This window comes from Mustela erminea, chromosome 1 (assembly GCF_009829155.1).
Source record: "Mustela erminea isolate mMusErm1 chromosome 1, mMusErm1.Pri, whole genome shotgun sequence".
NCBI classification, from domain to species: domain Eukaryota; kingdom Metazoa; phylum Chordata; class Mammalia; order Carnivora; family Mustelidae; genus Mustela; species Mustela erminea.
The window spans coordinates 11,052,477-11,067,639 of record NC_045614.1 but is presented as its reverse complement, the minus strand read 5'-3'; the positions used below and the strand labels follow the sequence as shown (position 1 = coordinate 11,067,639).

Here is a 15,163-nt window from a genome sequence, read left to right as displayed (position 1 = left end):
TCAGGAGTACTGTCTTCAGATCCCTCTATTCAACTGGTTTAATGCTTATTCATTATTTCAATGCCTGCATAACATTAAATTGTGTGGCTGGGCCATTTAAACTTCTGATGATTTTTTTCTTTTCTTATTAAATTATAATCATGTAAATGGCACAAAAATATTCAAATAGTTAAAACTGTTTCACAACCAAAGGTGATTTTTGTCTCAGGAAACATTGAGCAATGTTTGAAGACATTTTGGGATGTCACCCTGTGAGGGGTTCATGGAGGCCAGGGGTGATGTAAACATCCCAAAATGCACAAAACACAGCTCACCACAGAGAAATTTCTAGCTCCAAATGTCTATAGTCCAGAGATTGAGAAACAGGGAGAGTTAAAGAATATCTGAATTATTTTTTTAAGTAATCTCTACACCCATCATGAGGCTTGAACTCATAATTCCCAAGCTCAAGTTTAATATTTGTAACTGTCTTCAGAGCCACACCAAAATAATGTAACACTTCACAATTTTGACAGAAAAATTAGAAAGTACCCCTTTGTCATTTGTTTAAATGTTCCAACCCCAATCAATGTGACAACACTGAATGTTTTTTTCATAGCGATGAGTGTAATAGAAATTCCTTACTGAATTTTTAAACTATTAGAAAGCCATTTCTATTAACCTACTATTACTATTATATATTCACATAGTATATGCCTATTTATCTATAGTTATCAGCCTTCCAAATAATTGTTGTGAATCAGCTTCTCTAATGACTTTAAGTTATTTATTTATTTATTTACTTACTTACTTACTTACTTACTTATTTTACCATAAAGCAGTTTTAAATTTTCTTTGGTTAAATACATCTATCATCTTACTTCTAAGGTTTCAGACTTAATTATGGTGGCTTGCCCACCTCTGGGTTTTAAATGTAGGTTTCTATGTGTATCTAAAATGGAATAGTTAGGGGCGCCTGGGTGGCTCAGTGGGTTAAAGCCTCTGCCGTCAGCTCAGGTCATGATCTCAGGGTCCTGGAATCAAACCCACATCAGACACTCTGCTCAGCAGGGAGCCTGCTTCCTCCTCTCTGTCTGCCTCTCTACCTACTTGTGATCTCTGTCTGTCAAATAAATAAAATCTTTAAAAAAATAAATAAATAAAATGGAATGGTTACTCCTAAAATGGGAGTTTATTCCTTTTGATTTTTGTGAGATGTGTGAGATAAGGAACCACTGCACTCCCTTCCACGTGGAAAACAATTTTGTGTCAACTTCCATCAACAATTCAATCTTTTCCAACTAAATCGAAATGCAAATTTGTCATGTATTAAATATCCATATATACAGTGTGATTAGGAATGCAAGCTTGTGCAGGCAATCTGAAAAGCAGTATGGAGGTTCCTCAAGATGTTAAAAATAGAGCTACCCTTTGACCCAGTAATTGCACTGACCCAGTAATTGCACTACCAGGTATTGACCCCAAAGATATAGAAGTAGTGAAAAGAAGGGGAACTAATGCACCAGTGTTCATAGCATTAATGTCCAAAATAGTTAAACTGTAGAAAGAAGGGAACCTGGGTGGCTCATTCAGCTAAGCACCTGTCTTTGGCTCAGGTCATGACCCCAGGGTCCTTGGATTGAGTACTGCATCAGGCACCACACTTAGTGGGCAACCTGCTTCTCCTTTTCCCTCTGCCTGTCACTCTGCCTGCTTATCCTCTCTCTCTCTCTTTCTCTCTCTCTCTCTCCCTCTCTGTGTCAAATAAATAAAATATTAAAAAATGTGGAAAGGACCAAGATGTTCTTCAACAGATAAGTGAATAAAGATGTTCATATATATAATGGAATATTATGATGCCATCAGAAAAGATGAATATCTATCACTAACATCGACATGGATAGAGCTAGAGGGTATTATGTTAAGTGAAATAAGTCAATCAGAGAAAGAACATTATCATACGGTTTCACTCATGTGTGGAACATAGGGAATACTGCATAGGACAGCAAGGGAAGGGAGGAAAACTAAAGAGGAAGAAATCAGAGAGGGAGACAAACCATATGAGACTTGACTCCAGAAAACAAACTGAAGGTTACAGAAGGGGAAGTGGGAGGGCAGATGGGCTAACCAGGTGACAGGCATGAAGGAGGGCATATGATATGATGAGCACTGAGTGTTATATGCACCTAATGAATCATTGAATATCATATCAAAAAGTATGATGTACTATACATTGGCTAATTAAATTTAAATTAAAAAAAGAACCAAGATGCCCTTCAACGGACGAATGGATAAGAAAGATGTGGTCCATATGCACTATGGAGTATTATGCCTCCATCAGAAAGGATGAATACCAACTTTTGTAGCAACATGGACCGGACTGGAAGACATTATGCTGAGTGAAATAAGTCAAGCAGAGAGAGTCAACTATCATATGGTTTCACTTATTTGGGGAGCATAACAAATATCATGGAGGACAAGGGGTCTTAGAGAGGAAAAGGGAGTTGGGGTAAATTGGAAGGGGAGGTGAATCATGAGAGACTATGGACTCTGAAAAACAACTGAGGGGTTCGAAGTGGCAGGGGGTGGGAGGTTGGGGTACCAGGTGGTGGGTATTATAGAGGGCACAGATTGCATGGAGCACTGGGTGTGGTAAAAAAAAATAATGAATAATGTTTTTCTGAAAATAAATAAATCAATCTAATCTTTAATAAATAAATAAATAAATGAAATATATATATATATTTTTTTTTAAAGAGCATAAAAATAAATAAATAAATGTAAATATCCACATATAATGAGACCTAATTCTATAATGAGGCATACTAAAGGAGTATCTTCTTTGTGCCAGAAATTTCTTTTTTTTTTTTAAATTTTATTTTCTCAGTGTTCCAAGATTCATTGTTTGTGCACCATGCCCAGTGCTCCATGCAATATGTGTCCTCCTTAATGCCCACCACCAAGCTCACCAATTCCCCCAGCCTCTCCCTTCCAAAACCTTCAGTTTGTTTCTCAGAGTCCACAGTCTCTCATGCTTCATCTCCCCCTCCAATTTCCCGCAATTCACTTTTCCTTTCTTTCTCCTAATGTCCTCCATGTTATTCCTTATGCTCCACAAGTAAGTGAAACCATATGATAATTGACTCTCTCTGCTTGACTTATTTCGCTCAGCAAAATCTCCTCCAATCTAGTCCACATTGATACAAAAGTTGAGTATTCATCCTTTCTGATGGAGGCATAATATTCCATGGAATATATGAACTATATCTTCTTTATCCATTCATCTGTTCAAGACCATGTTGGCTTTTTCCACAGAACTTTATATATTATACCCCCTCATTTCAAGATCTTGGGGAATTTTATTATTTGTCTATGTTGATTTTGTGGAATTACTGCTTCTGTAGATACTGTTTCAGTTAGTTCTCTAAACTCCCTTCAATGTTATTGAATACTGTTGTACTGAAACTGATATTTAACCTCTTTTTATCTCCTCTGTGAAATACAAAATTCTTTGTATTTCATAATGCCTCTTTTTTTTAAATTTGTTTCTATATAGTTGCATATACATTCACACCCATAAAGAAAAAGATGAGCAGTACAGGTGAAGTCCCTGTTCCTTTGATCTTTACATCAGAACAGAAAAAGCACAGTGAGATGAATGTGAGTCCAAGATAATGTCCTCCAATAAGTCACATGAAGAGTATTCACAAAAAGACGATAGATTGTCAAGGCATGTGTAGGATTTCACAGAGTCTGAGGAGGCCTTCGCATGGAGGACAAGGGACAGAACAATGAGTAGTTGTGCTCATTGGAATTGTCAAGAAAAAGACTAAAACCCAAAGGCTAATAATGACAAACAACAACATCAACAACAACAACAAATGGTGTCACTTAAGAAAAGTGATAAAGGGGCTCTCCTTATCTTCTATTGGACCAAGCAAAGACCAACTGGTCTAATAAACATGGAACAGGCACAGGAAAACAAGTCTTCTGCTGTCTGCTATCTGATAATAAAAACACCAAATTTTGTGAAGTGTTGGTTTATTCTCCTTACTTTTTCTCTTGTGATGTTCAATCTGTAAGGTGTTTTACATCATAAAGATGTCACTACTTTTGTCTTTTGGACAATTTATTTTTTCTTTTTTATTAATTTTGCTGGGTATAAATGAGATAAAACCAGGATTTCATGCCAGCAACATCAAGGAAGCTTTCTTCCTAACAGTCTCTCAGGACAGCTGAGCTTATTGGAACATTTTACTCTTTATGTCTATCTCATTTCTCCCTCTTTCACTCTCCTTCTCTCTCTCTCTCTCTTTCTCTCTCTCTGTCTCTTCACTTATTGAACACAATTGTTTATGTTTCCTTACACGCAGGTAGAAAGTGGCCATTCCAAAATGAAACCTTAAGATGATTTATCTTTGGGAAGCTACAAATAGATATTTCTGGGTACTATTTCTACTTTTCTAATGGGAAAGGTAATATGATGTGTATGCATTCATGTCCTAGATAGTGCATTGGGGTAGGCTGGGGATAGGTGAGAAGGACATAGAATAACACACCACAAGAGGACACGGTATGCTGTGTTTTGTGTATGTGACTGTGTGTGTGTATGTCTGTTTGTGTATCTGTGTGTGTGTCTGTGTGTGTGTGCTCATGTGAGCATGCATATTTATGGGAGAGAGCAGTCCTCAGAGCAGGGATACACAGGACTCTTTTTTTCTTTTTTTTTTTTTTTTTCAGTGTTCCAAGATTCATTGTTTATGCACCACACCCAGTAATCCATGCAATACGTGTCTTCCTTAGGTCCCATTATTTCAAGATGACACTTATAATGCACAGCCCAAATTCAACCAACAGATGATACTAAGGAGGAATGTTCAATTGACTGGATGCTATCACAATGAGATACATAAAGTGCAAGAGGTACATAGTGCGGTCAAAGAACTCCCTGTGTCATGAACTTTAAGCAGCTATGAAGTGACATGACTCTGAGAAATTCAGTGCCACCACCTCTCATCATGCTCCTTCCTGTCCATTTCCCTCAACACACTGCCTTCCTTCTGAGCCTTGATTTTCTGACAGAAAGTCATCCCCATGGACTTTGCACCAGCTGTTCCTTCTGCCAGAAACACTTCCTGTCTTTCACCCTCTATTTCTTCTGTCCTTTGTTCAAATGATACGTTCTCATCCAATCTTGACTGAATACACAATCTAACACCCCAACCACTCTGTTTTAAGCTGTTTCTTCATAGTATCTGTCCCCATCTTGGGATTATTTAATCTTTATATCTGCTAATGTCCTATCACCATCATTGAATTGTAGGGACTTTCGCTTCTCAGCACCCTCTACTTTATTACTAGAAGTTGTTTTTTTATATAAAACAATACAAATTTATTGCAAAATATTTAAAGATTACAGAAAATAGTAAAGTTAAAAATGAAATATCATCATTAATCTCCTTTCCCAGAAATAACTTCCAGTAACATTTTATATACAACCCTCATTGTTTACATGTATATAATGTATACTATACATGTATATTGACATACACACAAGCAAATGTTATGTCTAAAAAGCAATAGAATACCGTACTACATGTACTACATACTATATATATATATATATATATACACACACACACTATATATATATATATATAATTGCTTGTTTCATTTTTTTCATACTTTTAAAATTTATTATTTTTTTATTATAGAAATACTTTTTAAAATTTATTTATTTTCAGCATACAGCATCATTATTTTTTCACCACACCCAGTGCTGCATACAATCTGTGTCATCTATAATACCCACCACCTGGTACCCCGACTTCCCACCACCCTCACTTCAAACCCCTCAGATTTTTTTTCAGAGTCCATAGTCTCTCATGATTCACTTCCCCTTCCAATTTAACCCAACCCCCTTATTTCTAACTCCCCATGTCCTCCATGCTTTTTGTTATGCTCCACAAATAAGTGAAACCATATGATAATTGACTCTCTCTACTTGACTTATTTCACTCAGCATAATCTCTTCCAGTCCCGTCCATGTTACTACAAAAGTTGGGTATTCATCCTTTCTGATGGAGGCATAATGCTCCATAGTGTATATGGACCACATCTTCCTTATCCTTTCATCCATTGAAGGGCATCTTGGTTCTTTCCACAGTTTGGTGACCGTGGCCATTGCTGCTATAAACATTGGGGTACAGATGGCCCTTCTTTTTACGACATCTGTATCTTTGGGGTAAATACCCAGTAGTGCAATGGCAGGGTCATAGGGTCCCGGTCCCTGGGAATGCAGGATCTTCTGCTGTACCCAAAACCACGGCAGCAGCAGCTGTCTGGGCAGCTCCAGACCGCCAGAGAGGTTCCAAGCAGTGATCCCACACTGAGATTTTCCCACTGACCTGGGCTGGGAGTGCCTGGTCTTTCTTGGTGTCAGAGCGCCCGGCTTGCGCACTCCTCTTTCTGGGGAGGCTGTGGGTCACACGCACATCTCAGGCTCTGAGAATGGTGCACAGGTCCAAAAGCACCACGCTAGGCCTTCGCGCACCTCTCTCAAGGGAGAGTTTGGTGCACGCATCTTAGGCTCTGAAAAAATGGCGTGGGGCAAAGAGGGCTGGCTGGGCCTTTGTACCTTTATCAGGGGAGGATGAGGGGCATGCACATCTCAGGCTCTGTAGCAGGGCTCGTGCATTCTGCCATCTGGCGTGGCTCCCATCCCCTCACAGGAGCCAGACCCCACGCAATTTTGGGTGTGCTGGTGGCTCAGGGACCAAGGCCTTGTTTCTCCACTGCACTCTCTCTAGCTCAGCGCCAGGGGAGGCTGTCCTGGGACTGGGGACTGAAGCCCCTGTCCCTAGCCGCCCTGATTCCCACAATTTCACCCTGCGATCCTTTGCTTTTTTGGGGTGCTTTCAACCAGTCTCCAAGTTAATGCTGGTCCCCAGACGCAGGGCACTCTTACTCATATTAGGGGTATTACTTTTCAACCGGTCACCTCTGGTGGCTCCCTCCCCCTTTTGTTTATCTTCTGATATCAGTCTGCCTTTCCCACTCTGCTTTACCTGCTCACTGGCATCTTCTGCCCCTGTAGAGGTCCAGATGTGTATAGTTCTGATCTCAGGCTGACACAGGACCACAGCTTTAATGTATAGACATGTACAGAACAAGACAGGCAACATCAATGATTGGAATTTAGTTACAAATGAAGAATCTCAGGGCTACCTTAGACATAATGAATAAGTAGCAACACTTCACAAGTTATGACAGCCAAAAATTTCTCCAGATATTTTTAAGTGATTTTGAGGCAAAATCATCCCTAGTTGAGAACCATTAGCATATCTTGTTGCATTTCAATCAAAGCACATTGCTTCATAATGATCCAGTTCAGAATTCTGGGTTGTTCACTCAACCTTTCTAAGTCACATTTCTATAAATGTGGAATGGGGCTCATTTTATAGTCCCCATAGAATAGATTTTGAAAAAAATAAATGAGACAATGCCTATAAGATTATGAACTGAACCTAGTACATCAAAAGGTCTAAATTGAAATAAGTCAAGCAGAGAGAGTCAATTATCATATGGTTTCACTTATTTGTGGAGCATAACAAATAGCATGGAGGACAAGGGGTGTTAGGAGAAGGGAGTTGGGGTAAATTGGAAGGGGAGGTGAATCATGAGAGACTATGGACTCTGAAAAACAATCTGAGTGGTTTGAAGTGGCAGGGGGGTGAGAGGTTGGGGTACCAGGTGGTGGGTACTATAGAGGGCACGGATTGCACAGAACACTGGGTGTGGTGAAAAAATAATGAATACTGTTATGCTGAAAATAAATAAACTAATAAAAAAGGTCTAAATTGATCTATTATAATACCAAAGGTTTTATAAGTGAAGGACTAAGTGTCATCTTTTAACCTGTAAGAAAAGCACAACACTCTTAATAGATTTGTTAAAAAAAAATTATGAATCCAAGGGTTGTTGTGCTCATGCTCTTATAGCAAAAGAACACAATTTTGCCTGTTGGAGAAGGAAGACCAATTTTCTAGAGCTATGAGGAGGAGTTCTTCCACCAAAACTCAATGTTTTACAGACCCAGAAATGGTGAAGACAGTTTTCTCAGTCTCAGGTTTGGAAATAACTTTCACTTAGGTTCTGTGGAAAGTTTCAATGTTAGAGCTTTGGAAGTCAGGCAAGTTCAGGGAGGAGTAATAAACACTGGATACACCTGAATTCTGACCTGTCTCTTGGGAACAGAGACTCTACCGGAAATAATTCCATTCTATCCAGATAAGTTCCCATGGGGAAGTGTGCTCAAGTAATAATAATGGTAAATGTGTCTAATGAGCAGGTATAGCGATCAGATACAGCAAATATAGGAGCTGTAAATATCTCCTCAGCTGCAGCCCCTGGGAATGTTCAACCTTGAGGTGGAGGAGACAAAGCTTTTGTATTTCGAGGAGACAAAGCTTTTGCATTTCGTCCCTCATCCCTGCTGAGGGACCCATGCTTCATCCTTCCTGCTCTCCTGTCTGGGAACAGTGCTTCAGTCTCTATCATCAACCATCCAGGGAGGAATTTGGACTTCCACATGGAAACCTTCCTCCCAGAGACCCCATCCAGGTGAGTCTCAGAGCTCAGGAGTTATTTCAGGAAAGGGTCAGAAAGAATGGAAATGGAGAGCTTTTACTTGAGGTCACTTGTCAGCCTATCCTGGTGCCAAGAGAAAATTGTGTTTGTGTTTATTAGAGTGGTGAACAGTTTCACTTATAGTCAACTTATTTAATATATTAAAAAAGGAGTGTCTTTTGAACTTAGCATGAAAATGCTTTACTATGCACCCTATGTACAATGCACTCTAATATTTTCTATTGTGCTTTATTTATTATATTCTATTTTTAATTTTTTTAATTTAAATTCAGTTAACATCTAGTCTATTTTTAGTTTCAAAGGTAGAGTTCAGTGATTCATCATGTACACACATCACCCAGTGATCATTACATCCTTGTCTTCCTTAATGCCCACCACCCAGTAACCCCAACACCCAACTGACCTCCCCCCAGCAACCCTCAGTTTACTTCCTAGATTTCAGCATCTTTTATGATTTGTCTCTCTTTATGATTTTCTCTTACTTCATTTTTCCCTCCTTCCCCTTGTGATCCTCTGTTTTGTTTCTTAAATTCTACCTATGAGTGAAATCATATAATTGTCTTTCTCTGATTTATTTCTCCTAGCAAAATACCTTCTAGTTCTATCCACATCATTGTAAATGGTAAGAGTTCATTTTCCTTGATGGCGCAGTAGTATTCCAGTAGTATTCCAGTGTGTGTGTGTGTGTGTGTGTATATATATACATAGATATGTATATACATGATCTGTATGAATAGGTGAATGGATAAAAGTGTGAAATATATATATGTATATATATATATATATACACACACACACACACACAGGAAAATATATATATATATATATATATATATATATATATATATTTCACACTTTTATCCATTCACCTATTCATACAAATCATATATATATATATATATATATATATATATATATATATATATATACACACACACACACACACACACACACACTGGAATATATATTATATATATTTTTTTCACACTTTTATCCATTCACCTATTCATACAAACCATATTTCTCTCCCACATCCTGCATTCCTGTGCGAGTAGCTCCCTGATTCCATTCTCTCTTTTATCACAGGCAGCTTCTGTGAGCATAGATTCTATCATTCTTTCTTGAAATATGTATTTATTCCTGCTGTTCTCAAACAAACCATGTCTGGGGGTAAAGGGCAGGAGTCTGTATAACATGTAGGTCCCAGAGCACTCACAGTCTAGCAGGGAAACATACATAGAATTAAATAAAAGTTACACAGTGATAATCCCCATGATAATCCCCACGTCTAAGTTACTGCAAGAGAAATTTGGAGCACTGGGTGTGGTGCATAAACAATGAATTCTGGAACACTGAAAATAAATTTTAAAAATAAATAAAAATTAAAAAAAAAGAAAGTGTCCTTTTTTGTGGAAATGTTAAAAAAATGAAAATAAACATCAATGAAGGAGATGACTCTTTGTATTCTAAAAGAGGTGATGGGATTATGAAGATAGAGAGGAGGTGAATAATTCTTAAGAGACCAGTGGGTGACTCCAAGCAGATGGTAGCAGGTGCCTGGAGGCTCTGAGTCTGGAGACTGGGTCTTCAGGTGAATCTGAAACTCAAGTTCAGCGTTTGTGACATCGACCTGGACAAGGCAGTGAAAGTGGGGAGCTGGAGGGTTGGTTAGGGAAGGCAAGCCAAGAGTTGGAGCTATGGAATTTGGGGTTCAGTCTCCAATGGGGAGTCACCAAAAACGGGTAAATGTGGGGAGTTGGACAGTAACCTAAGTACAGTATAGAAACATCTCTCTGGGTAAATATGAATATTGGCTAGAGGATGCCAAACTCTGTTAGGTGGAGAACCAACAAGGAACTGAAAGAAGGTTGTGCAACTGGAGACCCATAGGTGGGGAACTGATGGGGACATTGGAGAGAAGGAAAATCTCAGCCAAATCTAATCACCAGTGATAAGCACTCATAATCAACAGGAGGGAACTATGCTAAGCTTTTTACATATATTTCCTAAATCTGTCAGCCACCTCAAGATGAGGACACCTCTAGTCCTACTATTTGGTGTGTGTGATTTAACATTTAGAACAGTTTTATTGGCCCTCCAAGTTCAAATAGCAAATATACATAGATATTAAATTCAAAATCTGAGTTTATGATAATAAAGATTTTGCATTTTATATCATTTAGAAAAGTTTTTTTTTGTTTGTTTGTTTGTTTTTTTTTTAGCAAATACTCTTTTAACATACCCCACTTTGTTGTACTGTGTATATTTCCTTGTGTGAATTGTGAGAGTGTTCCCTTTACTTGTTATTCTGGTGGGATGTTCAATGGGTCATATGTCTTGTTAATGTAAAATCCTCTCTACATTTTCTTTTGGATAAATTTCCTTTTGCTGCTTCATTATTCTGGGCATCTAGGAGCTGTAACTAGGGTTGGAATGTTGCCAGAACCAAGGATATTTTCTCCTCCTCACCATCTCTAGAGGCCACTGAGCTTATTAGAACTTTCTCCCCACTTTACTTTTTTTAAAAGATTTTATTTATTTATTTATTAGAGAGAGAGAGGGAGAGAGAGCGAGCACAGGCAGACAGAATGGCAGGCAGAGGCAGAGGGAGAAGCAGGCTCCCCACCGAGCAAGGAGCCCAATGTGGGACTCCATTCCAGGATGCTGGGATCATGACCTGAGCCAAAGGCAGCTGCTTAACCAACTGAGCCACCCAGGCATCCCCCAACTTTACTTTTTTAAAAAATTTAATTTAATTTAATTTTTTCAGTGTCCAAGACTCATTGTTCATGCACCACACACAGTGTTCTATGCAAGATGTGCCCTTATTACCCACCACCAGGCTCACATATCCCTTCACCCCCCTCTCCTCTAAAACCCTGCTTGTTTCTCAGAGTCCAGTCTCTCATGTTTCGTCTCCCCTTCCGATTTCCCACAATTCATTTCTTTCCTTCACTTAATGTCCTTCATATTATTTCTTATGCCCCACAAGTAAGTGAAACCATATGATGATTGACTTTTTCTGCTTGACTTATTTGACTCAGCATAACCTCCAGTCCTGTCCATGTTTATACAAAAGTTGGGTATTCATCCTTTCTGATGGAGGCATAATATTCCACTTTATATATGGACCATATCTTCTTTATCCATTCATCTGTTGAAGAGCATCTTGGCTCTTTCTACAATTTGGTGGTTGTGACCATTGCTGCTATAAACATTGGGGTACAGATGGCCCTTCTTTTCACTACATCTGTATCTTTGGGGTAAATATCCACTTTCCTTCCTCCAAATTTTTAAGCTTTTTTAGTGTTTCTTTTTTTTTTCTTTATTTGTTTATTTGAGAGAGAGAGCTAGAGGGAGATGGAGAAAGAGAAATATCACAAGGGGAGGAGCTGGGGGGAGGAGAAGCAGGCTTCCTTCTGAGCAGGGATATTGATGTGGGGCTTGATCCCAGGACACTGGGATCATGCCTGTTCCGAAGGCAGACATTTAACCAACTGAGCCACATAGGTGCCCCTTTTATGTTTCTTTAAATACTAGACACAATATGATCCTATTGAAATGGAGACCACTGATTACATGCTCATGGGAGACTTAACTCATGGATGCAGTTTGACATTTTTAGGGGAATGACAATCTAATGTGGACAGCTTGTTTTTATCAATTTTTGCCTAATTATTGTAGCTAGACATGAGAGTAGCCTGGTGGTGATTTTTTTTATTCTTTATACTTTATTTCATTTATTTATTTGACAGAGATCCCAAGCAGGCAGAGAGGCAGTCAGAGAGAGAGAGAGGTGGGTAAGCAGGCTCCCCATTGAGCAGAGAGCCCGATGTGGGACTCAATTCCAGGACCCTGGGATCACGACCTGAGCTGAAGGCAGAGGCATTAATCCACTGAGCCACCCAGGCTCCACAGCCTGGTGGTGATTTTTAAAACAATAATTGAACAAACAAAAGCAGAAAGGTAAAGGGGAGTGGGAGATACAGGCTTCCAGTTAAGGAGCAAATAAGTCACGGGAATAAAAGGCACAGCCTAGGTAATATAGTCACTGATATTGTCACAGTGTTGTGTGGTGACAAATGGCAACTCCACATGTGGTGAGCATGGCATTATGTTTAAACTGTTGAGTCACTGTGTTGTACATCCAAAACTAATTTAATAATGTGTGTCAATCACACAGGATCTAAAAATTAACTTAAAAAAAAAAAACCTCAAGTGTTTTCTCAGTCTTTGCAATGGTTGTTCTTTCTCATAGCCACATATTTTCCTAAATAACACTATGTCTCCTGCTGACTCCTCCTTGAGGTCTCTGTTTAAATGTGTGTTGGCCTATCCAAGCAACAGCTAAAAATTAACACCATCCACTCTTTCTTTTTATCCCACTTTGTTTCTCTTCATAGCACCTGTCGCTTTCTGACATTCTATCTGATCTTTTATTTGCATGTCTTCTCCATCACTGAAACATGCAGACACTTGTTTCTTGACACCTATATTCTTTGCCTGGAGGCTAGACATTACCCAAGTTTACCTCAAATGTGTGACAGAATTTCTCATTGAAAGTATATAATACATGAATATTTGTGGAAAATGTCAAGTGTGGGATGCACACTCATATTCAGAGCCAGAATTCTCTTGAGAGGGGACATGTTCTATATAAAACTTATAGATATTGACTTTGTAAATGTAAAAAAAAATTGTAGAATTTCAATGATATTTGTAATGTTCATTTTAGAGAAAATTAGCCATGTTATTTTTTTTATTTCCTAGTACCCACCTCCACTACATGGAACCAGGTAATGATACACAAATGTCAGAATTTCTTCTTCTTGGATTATCAGAGGAACCAGAATTACAGCTCCTCATATTTAGCCTTTTCCTGTCCATGTACCTGATCACTGTGTTTGGAAACCTTATCATCATCCTGGCTGTCAGCTCAGACTCCCACCTCCACACCCCCATGTACTTCTTCCTTGCCAACCTGTCCTTTGTAGACATCTGTTTCACCTCCACCACCATCCCCAAGATGCTTCAGAACATCCAGACTCATAGCAAAGTCATAACCTACGAAGGTTGCATCACTCAGATATACTTTTTCCTGTTCTTAGCTGGGTTGGACAATTTTCTCCTGGCTGTGATGGCCTATGACCGTTTTGTGGCCATCTGTCACCCCCTGCACTACATGGTCATCATGAAACCCACCTACTGTGTACTTCTGGTTCTGATGTCCTGGATGATGAGTGCCCTGAATTCCTTATTACAAAGTTTAATGGTGTTGTGGCTGTCCTTCTGTAGATTGGTGGAAATCTCCCACTTTTTCTGTGAAATCAATCAAGTGGTCCAACTTGCTTGTTCTGACAAGTTTCTTAATGACATGGTGATGCATTTTGCAGCTGGCTTGTTAGGTGGTGCTTCCCTAGCTGGGATCCTTTACTCTTACTCCAAGATAGTATCTTCAATACATGGAATCTCATCAGTTCAGGGCAAGTACAAAGCTTTTTCGACCTGTGCATCTCATCTCTCAGTTGTCTGCTTATTTTATTGTACAATCCTAGGAGTGTACCTTAGCTCTGCGTCTCTCCAAAGCTCCCACTCAAGTACAGTAGCCTCAGTGATGTACACTGTGGTCACACCGATGCTAAACCCCTTCATCTACAGCCTGAGGAACAAAGACATAAAGATGGCTCTTAAAAGAATCATTGGGGTTCCAGTGATGTAAAAAGTGTATATGATTGCAGGGCTCACAGCCTTGGAAGCAGGAACTGCTATTCTTCCACTGGACTATGGAAGTAGAATCTGTTCCTTCTATTTACTTTCGAGAATTTTCATTTGTTTGAATTTAATTCATTTTTTCCACATACTTAAGTAACTCACTTTATTAAACTTCTGCTTTGTCTGTTTCACAATTTTCCCCCTCTTTGGGCCACAAATGACTGAAAATTTCTTTATTTTATATGGGATGTGTTGGATTTCTTAAAGTAATTTCACTTCAAATGACATATATCATGCCAAGTAAATTTTCCCTAGATTTCCCCAAAGAATCATCATGAGTTGCATTCTTCATATGAAAGAATCTACAGTTGGCCACCAAGCCCTTTATAGAACTTCATTGTAGAGAATAATAATAATAATAATAATAATAATAATAATAATAATAAATTTCCATTCTCACCTAGGGTTTGTCAATCTTTTTACATCACTACTGTAACTCCTTTTCGTTATAACATGTACTCTAATACTGTTCCCTTTAATTCTTAGGCTACTGACAGGGATGCTCAGGCAGGAAAGCCTGGGAACTTGCCTGAACCTATGTGCTTGTGGAATTCCCATAGACTCATCCCTGACCAGACCCTCTGCTGTGGCAGCCCCAGCCCTTGGGTTCTTACTGTGATTGTAAGACATGCCTCAACAACACCCATCAGAGAATTCTAACAAAACACGGTTTATTACTCACAGATACTGGAGAATAGAGGCAGAAAAACCTGGAAGGTGGAGAAGGAGTGCAGTTTCAGAGAAAAAGGCCACAACTGGGCCC

At 39.0% G+C, this 15,163-nt stretch overlaps 1 protein-coding gene across 1 annotated transcript; it reads left to right on the top strand.

Annotated features, from left to right (window-relative positions):
• Nucleotides 1–13,414: 13,414 nt before the first annotated feature.
• Nucleotides 13,415–14,347, top strand: LOC116568099 (olfactory receptor 7A5-like). The gene has a single exon (XM_032303599.1). The coding sequence runs from the start codon at nucleotides 13,415–13,417 to the stop codon at nucleotides 14,345–14,347; it is 933 nt and encodes a 310-aa protein (XP_032159490.1).
• Nucleotides 14,348–15,163: the final 816 nt, after the last annotated feature.

Bases quoted from the DNA above. Each gene is read 5' to 3' on its own strand.
- LOC116568099 (XM_032303599.1), top strand. From the start codon at position 13,415: ATGGAACCAGGTAATGATACACAAATGTCAGAATTTCTTCTTCTTGGA.